The 15937-nt window shown below is 42.3% G+C and overlaps 1 protein-coding gene across 2 annotated transcripts in view; it reads left to right on the top strand.

Annotated features, from left to right (window-relative positions):
- DOCK1 (dedicator of cytokinesis 1) overlaps window positions 1–15937 on the top strand; it is a 265150-nt gene that overhangs the window by 21246 nt on the left and 227967 nt on the right. For both annotated transcript variants that reach the window (XM_039731351.1, XM_039731353.1), the window contains exons 2-8: window positions 378–461; window positions 5011–5051; window positions 7016–7071; window positions 8525–8621; window positions 11478–11626; window positions 14705–14840; window positions 15611–15768. In XM_039731351.1, coding sequence (XP_039587285.1) covers window positions 378–461; window positions 5011–5051; window positions 7016–7071; window positions 8525–8621; window positions 11478–11626; window positions 14705–14840; window positions 15611–15768 — 721 coding nt within the window. The remainder of the gene's footprint in view (window positions 1–377; window positions 462–5010; window positions 5052–7015; window positions 7072–8524; window positions 8622–11477; window positions 11627–14704; window positions 14841–15610; window positions 15769–15937) is intronic.

The raw sequence follows: 15937 nt of genomic DNA on the forward strand, positions 1-15937 counted from the left end.
TAAAGACACTTTGTAAGTTTTCTGTGTGTTGAGCTGACAGGGAAGACAGAGCAGTTCTTTGTAGAACTGCCTAAAATTGACACAAAGTGCTGTGGAAGGCTGGCAAATACAACAAAAATTGAGTGTATTGCCATGAAGAAGCAAAGCTTTATAAACACAGCAAGGAACAGCTTTAGAAAGTGAACTTGGGGGTGTTTTTTTGTTACAAAAGGAATTAATGATGGATTTAAGAAGTTGGCTGAATTTTTATGGAACTTAATTTTTTTTTTTTTTAATAAAAAGGTGCAGAATGGCAATAACAAGTAATAGAAGCAGTGATGTGATGAAACCCCTGGGATTGTTGTGCCTGTACTAACAGCAGTGTTCCCTCTGTCCAGCTCTCTACAACTACGATGCCAGGGGGCCAGATGAACTCTCCTTGCAGATTGGGGACACCGTGCACATCCTGGAAACTTATGAGGGTAAGATGGCAAAAATTCAATTGAAAAATAGCAATTTTTTTGGGGGAATTGCATTACTTTTCTGTTTGTGACACTCTTGAATTGGAAGGTGAAGCAAACGGATTGATGAGCTGATAAAGCACTGGATTTTCTGGGGAAGAAGACTTTTCCCACAACTGGGTTTGTGTGGATCAGTTGTAGCCTCTCCCCCACATGAGAGAAATGAGAGATGCTTTTTGGGTACCCCTGGGTGATACAAAAGAACCTGCTGCTACAAGAAGTTTAATCTGAATTTGAAAGTCACCTGGGTCTTGAATTATTTATGTGTCTCTGCTGAGATGTGTGCCTGTGTTAGTGCTGTGCACTGATTTCAGCCTTTTCCAGGTGCCTCTTTTGATGTGAAACTCTACAAGCATCACCTGTACCAAAGCCTTTCCTCCCTGATCCTTGTACAAGGGAATTTCAGTGCCGAGTTTGATAATCAACACGATGTGGAAATTGTCAGAACATTTTCAGCTCTTAATCCAAGCAAAATAAAACTTTCATTATATTCTTGAGTTGGAGTTTTATGGTGTGCTGCAGTTTGCAGAGTTGTGGGGAACACAAAACCAAAGTGTGTGTTTAAAATAGTGCAACATTGTTTGTCTTGTGGAAACAGGATTTACTTCAATGTATTGATTTAATTTGCTTCTCTAGACATTGATCTTTTGGTAGATCTGGTGATAAATTTATTTTAGTTAATGGATTAATTGGATTTCTTAAAACATTATGTTTACTGAGACAAACAATGCTATTTTAAGAGTTGATCATCACTTGAAGTGGAATTTTTGAATTTTCTCATTATTCCTGGGCTGGCCTTTTCTTGGAGCTCAGTTTGCTGCTGCAATGCCAAGTTTGACTCTGAGCAAAGCAATCTTTCTGCTATCTGATGTTGCATGCTTTAATAAACCCCTAATAATGCAAAGATTTTAAATGCAAATGGAGTGATTCAAATATTGCACAGCTTTGTACTTCTGTATAAAAATAGGTTTATTTAATGAATGTGGGAGAAACTGAGCAGGGAATGTGAAACCCTATTAAATGCTGAAATCCTATCAGATGCTGAAGCCCTAATAAATGCTGGCTGTTCCCAAGTAAATGGGACAGTGGGGATGGACTTTTCCCCTGGGCTGGAAATAGAGTAAAACCTTCACCCTCTCAGGGCCTGGAGCACATGGAGTGAGTTCATGGTAAAAGAAATCCAAATTCTTGTTCTCCCAAGCACTCATTGCTCGTTCCTGACCTGAGATGGGGGAAACTTAAACTTTTACAAATCAAACAAAAATAAAGGGTAACAAGTTTAGAAAAGCTGTCAATATCCTCAGTTTAATACTTAACAGAATATATTGAACACAACAGACCACAATTATCTAAACCTGTTTTAATACTTATAAATAATGAAATTTTAATTTATTAAGAAAAACTGCAACATTACTTCTCTAATTTATTATTTCTCTAAATTCTCTGACACCTAAATATCAAAAAACTCTCCTAAACCATGACAAAGACCAAACCTCTCTTCTGAGCCTCTCAAACAAGAGAACTCTCAACATCACTGTTCCTACAAAACCATCACCCAAGCACAACAGCCAAACCCAAGACAGACATCTAATGATGCTGTAACCCTTGTCTCGTGTCAGAGCTGCCAAGATCAGGGGATTGTTTGAGTTGTTTGATCACCTGCTTTCACTGGGTAAAATTGGTGTGGATTGTGCCCCTGGGAGGTTTTGTACCCTACAAATTCCCAGGTGTGTGCCAGGCTGAGGTGGGAATGGGCCCATCCAAAGAAAAACCCTCTAATTAAATAATCCTGGGACAGAAAAGTTGTTGGGAGAGTCACTAAAGCCTTTTTGCTGAGGATTTTGCCATTCCTACCCCTTTTCCCTGTGGGAAAAGCAGGTTTTCTTTTTTCATGGATACCTGCTAGAGTCCACATCTGCTCCTCCCATCCCGCTGTATGTTTGATATTATCTTAAATTAGTTTTCTGCAATAATTCCTGAATTGAGAGAATCCACATTCTGGATTAGTACATTCCACATCTTTATTGTCTTAGTTCTGTTTCTTGACGTTATTTGATGGAATGGACAAACGAAACCATATGATCAATAAATGTGGCTGATTAAGGGGAATTGCTGGGAAACGTAACAGAAAATCAACCTCAAGATCAAGATTAACTGTTGGAGCATCAATTAATTTCTGGTGCTGCCATGAGAAGGGAGTTTGGCTTCCTAAATAAGGATTTTCACAGAAGTTATTATTGATATTATGGCAAAGTTTAGTTTTTATTGCAGATTTTTTTGTTTGTTTGTGAATGCAGTGGAACTGTCAAAATGGATGCATTGTTTGAGGATAACCAGAGCAAATTTCCATTGCAGATTTTTTTGTTTGTGAATGCAGTGGAACTGTCAAAATGGATGCATTGTTTGAGGGTAACGAGAGCAAATTTCTGAGTTTCTTTTGCTGCAGCTTTGACAGAAATATTTAATTGGTGCCTTCTTAGTTGAGCATTTCCATAACCAGAGCAAATTTCTGAGTTTCTTTTGCAGCTTTGACAGAAATATTTAATTGGTGCCTTCTTAGTTGAGCATTTCCTTAGATGCACATCTGAACTGTTTGGTCCCAGATTTCTTAGGGGCAAGGTCTGGTTTTGAACAGGTCCAGGGATGAGGAGTCCACAGCCTGTGCCAGGGCATCACCTCCTTCCCAGGGAAGGAATTCCTGGAATCCCCCAATGGTTTGGGCTGGAAAGGACCTTAAATCCCACCCAGTGCCACCCCTGCCATGGTAGGGACACCTTCCACTGTCCCAGGTGCTCCAGCCCCAGTGTCCAACCTGGCTTTGGGCACTGCCAGGGATCCAGGGGCAGCCCCAGCTGCTCTGGGAAATTCTGTCCCACCATTCCCCACCCTTCCAGGGAGGAATTCCTGCCCAATATTCCATCTAAATCTCCCACTTGTCAGTTTGAAGCCATTCCCTGTGTCCTGTCCCTCCATCCCTTGTCCCCAGTCCCTCTCCAGCTCTCCTGGGGCCCCTTCAGGCCCTGGCAGGGCTCTGAGCTCTCCCTGGAGCTGCTCCTCTCCAGGTGAGCATTCCCAGCTCTCCCATGATTTTGGGGACTTGTTTAGAGGTGGCTTCACCCTTTCAGTGACCCTGCCCCTATGTGAGCCCCTTCCTGGGCAGCCCCAGTGTCCCCAGCTGCCCCAGTGGGAGCTGCACTGGGCTCCCAGCGCCAGGAGGAACCTGGTGGGACCTGCCTGGCCACACAAGCAGCAGTGCAGCCTGTTCTCCAAGGCAGGTTTTGGCTGCTCTCTCCTCCACGATCCTGGCAGCTTTGGCTGCAGAGCTTCGGGAAGCAGAGCTTCATCCGTGGGGAGCTGTCTTTGCCCCAGGGCTGTTATTCCACAGGATGTCCTGAGGCAGCACAGGAGAAGAAATAATGATTGTTTGTTCTCCAGTTTGTGCAGTGCATCTGATCAGAGTTCAGTTGTTCAGCAGTTTAAACTCCAGGACTTCAAAATGTTGCTTTATTCATCTAGAACTGTGGGAATTCAGTTTTTTATTAGGATTGGAATCTGTGCATGGATTTCAGGCAGTGGAGGGAACCCTCCCACTTTGCCTCCTTTGCACCTGGCCGTGGCTGGGAGTGCTGATTTCAGTTTGGTGTTCCTTGGGACCCAGTGGGAGTGTGGGATGTGAGGCTGTGGCAGCCTCTGTTGGGAGGTGGAGCGTGGTGGTTCCAAATCTGAGATTTTTGAGGTGGCACTAACCCAGCCCCAAGCGCTGCAGGGAGGAGGTGATGAATCCCTTGGGCTTGTGCTGCAGGAGAGCAGACTGACAGATCCCCTGTGCTTCAGCCTTTAATTTGGATTTCTGTGCATAACGCATTTATCAGCATGTGTTGGTTTCATGGAAGTGTCTCCCTGTTCTCAGGACTGGGACTGCAGTTTTTATTCCACATCTGCTTTGTGATCTCCCCATCCTCCCCTCGACAGGGATGGTGTGCTCTACAAACCCTTCTTTGCCAGGCTGGAGGGGTGGATGTGGCATCCAGGCTCAGTTTTCCAAATGGGCTCCTTGCTTTTGTATTTTGATATGTGACCCTAAATTCCCAAGTATTCCTGTTTCCTGGTGAGGTGCATTTGTTTCCTGAAGACTTGCATTTGTGGAATTAAAGTGGGTTTTGAAATGGAAGTAGCCTATCAGTAAATTTTTGTCAAGTTAATGCTCTTAAGTTGGTTTTGTTGGTGTTGGTGAATTAGTAATTAAAATTAAATGCACAGCAATTAAACGCATCATGTGCACCACCTCTCTGCCATGTACTTCTCTCCATTATCACTCTGATTTTACACCTCCCAGGACGACTTGTTTTATCTAGGATATCTAAACCCATGGAAAATTGAGATTGAGGTGGGATGTGCAGGGCTGAAGCATGATCAGAAACCACCTTAGGGTGCTGCTGAGCTGGGGAGGAGCAGCTGGGAGGTGCCATAAATGAACATTTTAATGCTTGTCCCCTTTTTTCTCTCCTAGGTTGGTACAGGGGTTATACACTACGGAAGAAATCCAAGAAGGTGAGTGTTGCCAGGGTGTGTTCCTCATTTTTCCCTTGCACTAAGATGGGTTTTGGCCCTGGCTGTGTGGGTTTGATGGAGCTGGATCCCAGGTGTGCACTGATCCCTGCTGCTCTGTGTCCTCAGCCTCCGGTCAGTGGGAATTTCCCAAGTTAATAGAAACTGATTTGAGCAAGGCCTAAAAGATGAGCGGCACATCCAGCTCTGGGGTCTAAAGGGAGGACGTGGAGCTGCTGGAGAGAGTCCAGAGCAGGCACAGGATGATCCCAGGGATGGAGCAGCTCTGCTGGGAGGAGGAAAGGTTGGGAGAGCTGGGATTGTTCAGCCTGGAGAAAGCAAACTTTGAGGTGACCTCACTGTGGTCTTGCAGTGCCTGAAAGAGCTGTGGGAAAGATGGAGAGAGACTTGGGACAAGGGATGGAGGGGCAGGACAAGGGGGAGTGGCTTTAAGCTGAGGGAAGGGAAGTTTAGATGTGATATAGGGAAGGAATTCTTCCTTGGGAGGGGCTGGGATGGAATTCCTGGAATTGCCCAATGTTTTGAGCTGGAAAGGTCCTTACAGCTCATCCAGTGCCACTCTAGCCACGGCAAGGACACATTTTGTTGTCCCAGGCTGCTCCAAGCCCCAGTGTCCAAACTGGCCTTGGGCACTGCCAGGGATCCAGGGGCAGCCCCAGATTCTGTGGAGCAGAAGCCCCAGAGCAGCTGGGGCTGCCCCTGGATCCCTGGCAGTGCCCAAGGCCAGGTTGGAGCAGCCTGGGACAGTGGGAGGTGTCCCCTGCCCATGGCAGGGGTGGGACTTGGTAAGCTTTAAGGTCCCTTCCAAGCCAGGCTATTTTATATTTCTGTGATCCCACTTTTTGTACTTCATAGATCAATCAGTCACTAAACCTTGACATGCATCATCTTTTTTTTTTGTGTGCAAAACTGCTGCACCAAACTTTTCCTCAGTGAAAAGTTCAGACCTTGATGTTCTTCTTGGTCTGTTCAGAGGCTGACTCTGCTGAATTCCTGGTGAAATGCAGTCCCTGACCTTGTGAGTTTTCAGTTGTTCCCTTTGGAGAGAGGAGGAGGCTCCTCCTGCACTGGAATTTCAGTGTGCACCAAGGGCTGCATTTAGAGGAACTTTTCTGAGAGGAAACCACACAAATACTGGTTCTAGCATCGTGTTTTATTTTTTGAGCCTTTTACTTCATAGTAGTAATTAAACAAAATTAAACTTCAGGGTTTGTTGCTTTTTTCACTGAAACACTGCAAGTGCCATATTTGCCTCCAAAGGTGTGTTTTTAGTTGTTTCCATGTCTAAAAGTACAGAGTTGAGTGGTTCATCCCACCCATTTCCTTACCAGGCCTGGGTTTTTAGTCTTTTTTTGTTCTTTTTTTTTTTGTGTGTGAACACATTGAATTTCTTATAAACCATATTTCATGAACGTACTTTTTACAGTCTGAGAAGCAATTATACATTTTTCTTGCCTTAAATTAACTCCACATGTTGCTGCATTTGTCTGACTGCCACTAAATTTAGTGATTTTTAAATATTTTTAAACTGGAGTAAAAAGTCACATGCCCATGCGTTATTTTCCCTGGTGGCTTCCCAAAAATTTCTATTATTGCATTCCCAGATGATCAGAAAACTGAACTCCTACCTTGAAGGGTGAGATGGTGGAATTTGCTTTATCAACTTGACTTAGTTTATTTTAAAACTATTGTTTTATTTCTGGCATCTTGATGAATCTAGAATATTTTTTCAGAGAAGCTGTAAGGTTGCAATAAGATCTTGAAAGGACAGGCAATGCAAAAATTCAATGTATATTAAAGAAGTCCCAAACACAACTCTTCTGGTGCTTGAGGATGTGAATGGCTCTGCAGGCCCAGCAGTGTTTTGGCATATTTTAGGTAATAAACACAATCTGTTGTGTGCAGCTGGTTAAATAACATTTTTTTCCTCTCCCTCCCTCTCCAAGGGCATATTCCCTGCCTCCTATATCCATCTTAAGGAAGCAATCGTTGAAGGCAAGGGGTAAGTTGGCTTTAAAAAGAACAAATCTCCTTTTTCCTGCTTTATCCACATCATTTCAATGCATTACCAGGTAACTTACACTTGTTTCCAGGTAGTTTTCTGCCTCACTGAGGAGTTAATTTGTGTTTTTCCTGTTCCTTTCCCTGGTGTGTGCAGTACCCTGAGCTGTATTTGTTGTTCAGCAGCTCTTCAGATCCTTATGTATCAAATCAGCTTTGGTGGACATGCAGGTAGAAGTCTTTAACATGAGTATAAAAGTTCAGTTAAAAACCAGGAAAGAAACCAAATCCACAGGAAAAAGGAGGTGGAGTGAAATTAATAAATCATTACCCAGGTATGAAATGGACTGAAACAGGATTAAAATGTTTTATTCCTTTGTGCCTGATTTATTTTTATACTCTGTTAAATATGTAAATGATCAAACTACTAATCATGAGATTGCTGCATAATGACATCTTCCTTGCTGATTGCAAAACTGCCTTTAAGCACCCTACTTCTGCAATATTCAAAGAGGTGGCTGGTGTTTCTTACCTTCATGGCACCTCATTTTAAAACAAATAATACAGAAACTTCATGGAAAGGAAAATCTTAATTTTTCATTGCGAGATCAATATTTTGGAAAAAAAAAACAAAACAATTAAAGAGCAGCATGGTGGCCTAGCAGGTTGGGCTCATCTGGTTTTTATCTTGTTTTTTGGGTTGAAGAGGGAAAAACAAGCAGGGTGGGACTGCAGGGGCTGCAGTGGGATTGGACACTGAACTGCAATGTGCACATGGAGCAGAGCTGAGCCCAGGGAGAGACCCCGGCAGCGCTCGTGCATTTTGGGGCCATTTGGGTTCATCCTGGGGGCAGCCCTGGCTGGGCTCTGGTGCTGCCCAAGGGGCATCCATGGAGGAGATCCTTTGAATCAATCCCTACTTTATTTAATTATGTCCAGCCTCTGTTCTAAGTCAGCCTTGACAAGGCATCACTTTGATCATCACAAAGATCATCTTTGATCCCTTCCAACCTAGGGCATTCCATGATTCCATAATCTGAGCACATCCAAGTACCTTTTTTCATGGTGTGGTTTTACTGGTGTGCTTCAATATCTGATAACATCTTATTTTTGCTTGGAAATTTACAAGTGACGCTAATTCCAACCCAGTTCTATTCAGTTCCCTTTGTAAATGAACAGTTCTTCATCAGGAATTGTTCTAGATCAGGTGATCTAGATGAGATATAAAAATTTCCACAGAAGAGGCTGCTCTGTGCAGTGGTGGCATCACCATTCCTGCAGTTGCTGAGAAACTGTGGATGTGGCACTGGGGGCATGGCTTAGTGGTGACTATGGTGGTGCTGGTTGTGCTCAGTGACCTTAAATCTCCTTTCAGTCCTTAAAATTCTGTGCTTCTTCATTCTCACAGCACTTGCTGCCCAATTCAGCCTTTTCTTTTAACTCTTCCTCCTCAGCCAACACGAGACTGTGATCCCCAACGAGCTGCCCCTGATCCAGGAGGTCACCACCACTCTGAGGGAATGGTCCATCATCTGGAGACAGCTCTATGTGGTGAGAACAGCTCAGGAAAACCTTCACACCAGGAGGGTTTTATGGGGAAAGTGGTGCTGGGAAAGGTACAGGAGAAATGGGAGGGAACTGCTATTTATGAAGGAATTCTTCTTGAATTTTCCCTTCTGTTGTTGTTTCTAAAGGTCACTTTCAGTCCTGAAAATCCATGTAGCATCATCTGTGTTATAGCACAAATCTCAGTAGCTTTTTGTGCTTGTTGAAGCACAAATGTCTTGCCTGTTTGCTCAAATCTCTTTATTTTCTTGTGCAGAATCAGGGGTTTTTTTGAGTGTTACCTTGATCCAGCAATAGTTTGTTGAGCAGTTACAATCCCTTTTTTGTGTAGGTTCTATTATGCTATATATATAAAACATAGAAAAAATATAGATAAAACATAGAAAAAATATATATAAAACATAGAAAAAATATATATAAAACATATATGTTTTATATATAAAACATAGAAAAAAAACATAGATAAAACACAGAAAACACATAGATAAAACACATAGAAAACATATATGTTTTATTTTTAAGGTATAACAGATTTGGAGTAATTTAACATGTAATTTTATTCAAGAAATGGTCTTTAGGCTGTTTCTTAAGGCTGTTGGTCTCTGTTATGAAATAATTGAATATTTAGTGTTGAATTTGTGGGTGTAAATTGAAAGCTTTTTAAAATTATCAATGTAGGTCTTTAACCTCTCAGTATTCCTTTACATAAAGTTGATTGTTCCCAAATCTTGGCGCCTTAATTTGCATACTTGCTTATTTTGATATGCTAAGGTTTCAGCCACATAAGAATATATTCTTAGAAATTTGCAGGGATAATTATTGATAGTCTCTCAGATGGGAAGGTAACAAAACCAGAGGTGAAAGTGCATATAAATAAGATCAAAAGTTCAAACTTCTTTTTAAAAGTGCAGTTCAGATGTGAAGCAGGGCCTGCTGTGGGATTTAAGGTACCTGGCCCACACTTGTGATGCTCTCATTGTGCAAGGTCACTGTAACAAGATAATGGGAACATGAAATTCCTTTATTTAAAGCAGGGTTTAATGCAGTCTCTGTTTCCCATAAATATGTTTGAAATCTTGTACCATAAAAGTGCAAGCTGTGTAGTGAAGACACCGAGTGTAATGAAGACGTTTGTGCTGACTAATGTGGCTTTTAATCACACCCATGAAAATAAAGATTAGGAGTAAGAGTGTAATGGAAATGATGTCGTGTGGCAATATAGAAGATGAAGGATAATATCTTCTATGAAAAGAAACAGATTATGTGTTAAAGAGAGAGCTTTAAGGAGTTGGAATAGCAGGGAGTTTGTGAGGTGAGGAGCAGGGAAGGAGCAGAAATAAAGGAGGAGGAACAGAAGCTCAGGAGGGCACCGGGAACAGCTTTGCCCTTGGTTCCACTGCTGTGGAATCCCAGCATGGTTTGGATTCTGAGGGACCTTAAATCCCACCCAGTGCCACCCCCTGCCATGGGCAGGGACATCTTCCACCATCCCAGGGTGCTCCAAGCCCTGTCCAATGTGGCCTTGGGCACTTCCAGGATGGGAAGTGGGGTGGGGCTTGGAGCACCCTGGGACAGTGGAATTTGTGGGTGGGACTGGCTTGGCTTTAAGGTCTCTCCAAAACCATTTCATTCTATGATTCCATGTGCTAAACAATACTTTAGTTCTTTGCTAATAATTTTGTATCCAGGAACAGGCAATCAGGGCAAGTTTGGTTTACTGGAGGTAACTGGTTTCAGACTGGGCAGTCTGCAGGCTTGAGGAATATTCCATGCTGTCCCTATCTTGCATATCAAAACCCATTAAATGGTCACATTTATGCCTTGATTCAGTTTGTAATTTGTGTTTGGATCTTGAATGAATGCTCAGTTTTTGTTTGAAGAGAGCAGGGGATGTGGAATGTTTCCCATCTCTCTGGTTTATGATTCCCTGCAGCCTCGAAAATCAGGAACCTCATCCCCATTTGGGTTTGTCTGTATTTAGCTCCCGGCCATATGTGCCTGTTGTGTCTTCCTCTGCTGCATTAAAGAGCTTTTAATAATGGGTATTTTCTCTCTGTGAAGGTTCTCCCACTATAATCAAGCCAGCTTTTGGATAATCTGAACAGACTGAAGTCTTTAAGTTTCACAGTTAGATATCCTTTTCCTAGAGTCTTGGAGTCATTATGTTCTTTTCCTGCATCTTCTGCAGTTTTTCCTTGGGTGGTTTTTTTTAAGTGGAAAATTTTATTGTAATTATTTAATTATTCCTAGCTTAGCTGAGTGGTGCCAAGGAAAGTTTGTATATGCTGCTGGCAGTATTTAATATCCACAGTTCCAGGCTTCATAAACACTTGAGGTATTTAACTTCCTACCAAGTTTAGGTCTTTCCTGGTGTTTCACTGTCCTTTAAAAGTTACCTGTGGACTTGTATGGCACTGATGTGCCCAATGAGGGATTTTCAAGTGTTGTTGTGGAGGTTTAAGCAGGGAGAGAGAGGATTCTCCCATCTGTAGCAGAACTTGAGCCTCTTGCTGTTAAAATGCACCGTTTTCATTCCTGCTCTGCTCAGTGCAGAGGGTCACTGAACAAAGCTACCCTGGGAATCAATAAAAGGACATTTTCCCCTTGGATGCCTGAAAACAGCATGAGCCAGGTTTTAAGGTAACATAAACCCAAGCTTTTACACCAGTTTAGCTCCTTGAAGCTGAGTGCAACACTCAGAATATTCACTGTTCTGTTGGGCTCCTGCTCCAGAGCTGCTGTACACTTATCCTTTGAACTCCTATTGATAATTGCAATTTTTCCTGTGTGTTCCCAAGCCTTCAAACCTGATTTCTCCCCCATTTTTTCCCCCCACAACAGCAGGACAACAGGGAAATGTTCCGCAGCGTCCGGCACATGATTTACGACCTGATCGAGTGGAGATCCCAAATCCTCTCTGGGACCCTGCCCCAGGATGAGCTCAAGGAGCTGAAAAAGAAAGTGACTGCCAAAATTGATTATGGCAACAGGTTTGTGAACAGCATTTCTCAAGTTTTTCTGCCTGAATCCAGATCACCCTGTGTAAGACACATCAGCTGTCAGTGAATTCTTGGAGGATTTTTTTTTTCCCCCTGGAGCTGTAGATGAAATATTTGTGTATTCACACTTCTGTTACAGCAAGATAAAGATTGAAGTTGAGGCAGCATCTTTAAAGTGTAATATGTAAAGTGGAATCCATCTCTCTCTCTTGATGGTATCATCAATTTGACAATGGGATGAAGCTGTAATTTTTTAAGGCCAATTCAAAAGTGCAAGTATTGCCTGCCTTGAAAATAGAATTTTAAACTCCGCTTGCTTCTGTGGCACAAACAGTTGTCACCCTCTGAGCAGCACCAGCTGCCTGTGCCCTCGAGTCACTCAGCTGTAATGTGATGTTGAAGGATTTGGCTCAGAAGCACCATTTAGCTCTTGGTTCCTCTCCTTCCACAGCATCCAGCTGGTAGCACGAGATGAGCAGGGAGATTTCATAAAAGAAAGGAGCTATTTAGCACAAGAGAGTGGAAGCTGGGAAGGAAATATTGCCCCAAAAAGCAGTGCAGGTTGCATGTGTTGGATATTTCAGTGATTCAGATGTATTGTCTCTCCCCAGATGGTTGGCTGGGTTTAAAGACAATTTTTGTAAACACAAGTTTTAGATTATAACTTGTCTGTACAATTATGATTTTGCATTTTTGATCAAAAATAAGAAATGAAATCTTACTCCTCATCATTGGAAGCAGTGTTTTGAATACTGAGAGACAAAACATGTTGTGGTGCTCCCTTCAGTCCTGCCCATTGTGTGGGATTCTGTTGTCCTGCACACCTGGGGAATGAAAAAGTTTGCATCAGCCCAGTCTTTCAATGCTTTGTGATGCAAATATCTCACCATATTTAATTTATTTTTGTTTGTTTCCTTAAGAACTGCCAAACTTGCAGGATTTCTGCTCGTGTACTTTATCAGCAAAAGCTGTGATTAAAAAAATAAATTAAAAAAAAAAATCAGTAACTGCATTCCATCAGTCAGTAATTATCATTTGCAGTCTGAGGTATGGACAGTGGTACCTCTGCAGACAATTACCCAGATGTTGGGATTATTTGTTTGGCTGCTGGATTTCACCATCTGCCCAAGGAGTTGGTAGAAGTTGCTCTGAATAACCTCCAGATGCTCAGCCTGCAGATCCAGTGGAACATCTTGTGCTGTGCTTTGTATCTGTAATGTTCTGATGGACTAATTAAGTGATCAGAAGGTTCTCTGGGGAGTGCAGGAGGGAGGTGAATGTGAACTTTGAGTGAATGCTCACCACTGAAAGGTAACATATGTTCCTAATAAAACCCTAAACCCTTCACTTGTGCCTAAAAGGAGCATGAATGGGATTTTAGGATCCAGACAGAATGAATTCATTATCTGCTTTGTAAATACTAGGTCACCTTTGAGGTCACAACCCAAATAATTCTAAGTGTTTTCTGTCCTAATCATGTCCTGACCTTTCCTGACTTGTGAAACACTGATTTGCAAATAAGTTTTTTTTTTCCTTCTGTAAATACAGACAGAAGTTTTGCAGCATATTGTCAGAATAACTGAGGAAGCAAAAATGGCCTTAGGAATCTGTATTTTTAATATCTTTCTGAAATTGGGTCAGGTAATTTTGTTGTGAAAAAGCTGAGTTTTTCTGTTCAGTTGCAAATGTCTGTAACTGGGACACTTCAGGAAAAAAAAAATCAGATTTTTTCCCAAGCATCATTTGCAAGTTAAAGGCTAAAACAAAGGAATTGCATCAAAGGAGGGGTTGCTTTGACTCCTTTGACAGCCTGTGCAAACATTGGTGTGTTGTAGCCTGGGTTATGAGACTTCCCCTGAATTTCTGAGCTTTTCCCCTGTCCTGGGCACTTTCTCCCATGGAAGGACTCTGACAATTCCAGTGCTCTGTGGGTGTTTCTCCTGCTGTGGCTGCTGTCCAGGGAACAGTAGTAGGGAGGAAGAAAACAACTCGGGCTGCTTTTCTGTTTGCTTTCAGTGATGAAACCATTTTCTCACCAGAAAATTCATCTGGGAGTGAGATGTTCTGGGGATGCTGGAGAGTTTTGTGTTGACTGGGTCCAGCTCCAGAGCAGAGTTTAAAAATCTGCTGCCTCCACCCTGCAGCTTGAATGATTTTTGTGTCTCCTGCAATTAATGCAGTGCAGTTAATTGGAGGGGTTTGGGTGTTGACCCCACTCAAGGGTTTAACACTTCCAAGGGTGAGGAGGAATCCTCCAAGTCCATGGAAATATCTGTGTGCCACAGCTCCTGTTTCCAAGTCCTTGCAGGTTGTGCCCAGCTGGAATTTACTTTCAGATAAATCATGAACCCCTGTGTGACTTAGCAGACACAGCAAATTTGATTTAAGCTCATTGATCAAACATATTTCAGCTCTAAAAGTTAGAGCAGCTCCACTGGGAGAGCTGACCATGGAGTTAAAAGGAAATAGGGACACATTTATTGGGGTGGAGGTGACAAAGGCAGTCTTAGGGAAGGGACCTGATTTTTTAACCCTTGCTGCTGCTGCCAGCGCTGTGGAAAATGTGGAGAAAAGTGATTTTTTTTTTTTTCCTGAGCCTGGATTTGATTGTGGCAGAAAGCTTCCTCTCCAGAAGGTAATTATGGATGTTAACACCCTGCTGACAGAGATCTGGCTTCTGCTTTAAAAAAGGAAACAACTTCTGCCTCATCTTGTGGGGTGTGGGTAAAACATGAGTTGGGAGTGGGAGACACGAGCTGTGTGTGGTGGGACTTGGTTGTTCAGACTGTTGGATAAATCAGAGGAGGCGACCAAGTCTCGGGCAAATTTGTTTGTTTAGGAAGTTGCTTCCCCAGCTGTTGTGCTGTTTCATTTCCATCCCTTCTCCCTTTGCTGTGGGAATAAGTGACTTGGATCTCCAGGCTGCTGACATGTTAAATTGCATTATCACGTCTCAGATAATCTCTTTTCCATCACGTGTCAGGTGTGCTCGTTGAACACTTGGCAGGTGCTTTTTGTGCATTCCTTTCAGCTCTGCTAATTCGCAAACATATTTTCTGCCTTGTTTAGAATTCTGGATTTAGATCTGGTGGTTAGAGATGAAGATGGCAACATTTTGGACCCAGAGCAGACCAGCACCATCAGCCTTTTCAGAGCACATGAAATTGCTTCCAAGCAAGTGGAAGAGAGGCTACAGGAGGAAAAAGTGAGAGACTCTGTGGCTTTTCCCTGGGAAACACAAGGCTGTAAACTAATTGGATGACTGTTATTTTTAGCATTGGTAATGAGGGATTTGATGTGTTTATGAAGAATTATCAGGCTTAAAAATTTTGTAAGAAGTTTTGTGTTAGGCTGGGGTTTTTTACGTCCTTTAAAGGCTTTAGTGGAATTTATGGTTCAGACCTGTATGAATAAATCAGCTGCATTTGTGAGTTAATATCAGATGTGCATGTGAGAGGTTTGTAAGTTAGGTTGTCGTCAGAATTTCTGTTTGAGAATCACAAAGACTAAAATCCTCATTCTTGTGTGGTTTCTTTATGCCAATCCTAAACACTTACTGTTGAAATAAAAGGGGCAAATTTAAAGCCCTTCTCAGTCTTGAACTGTCAGCATCTTTGGAGTTCAAAATCCTTATTTTTGAAGGGAAGAACTTTTCTGTTTCTATTTATTGTGTGTTCCTGGATTTTTTTCAGGTATGTTTGGGGCTCTATTTCTTCTCCATCTGTTTCTCTCTACTTAATAAGTGAAGACATCTTTTCTCTCCTTTTTCTCTTATTTTCTTTTTTAACTTCTTCCTTATGGTGTGGCACTTCAAGACAGATCCAGAAAATCTGTCTGTCATAAAACTTAACAGAAAAAAGATCACAGGAGCAGACACTCAATGGAAACCTCCTTTCTGGAAGGTTTTAGGAAAGTTTTATAGCAGCTGGATGTCTGTTAGGCTAAGTTAAACTTTATTTTGTTCTTCAATTGCAGTCTCAGAAGCAGAATATTGATATCAACAGACAAGCAAAATTTGCTGCCACTCCTTCATTTGCTTTATTTGTAAATTTAAAAAACGTCGTGTGTAAAATAGGAGAAGATGCTGAAGTCCTGATGTCTCTGTATGACCCCCTGGAATCCAAATTCATCAGGTCAGGGCCTTTTTTATCTGTGCTCTCTCAGGGATGGTACTGAGGGACTTCTGGGGCTTAGCAAAGTCAAATTTCTGTGAAAAGCATAGGCTGGTCCCTTCACTTGGGGCACATTTCAGGTTGTGCTGTGCTTGTGATTCCCCAAGAACAGATGGAAATTCAAGGTGAA

Source organism: Passer montanus, unplaced genomic scaffold (assembly GCF_014805655.1).
Source record: "Passer montanus isolate IOZ18808 unplaced genomic scaffold, ASM1480565v1 scaffold77, whole genome shotgun sequence".
Lineage (NCBI taxonomy): Eukaryota > Metazoa > Chordata > Aves > Passeriformes > Passeridae > Passer > Passer montanus.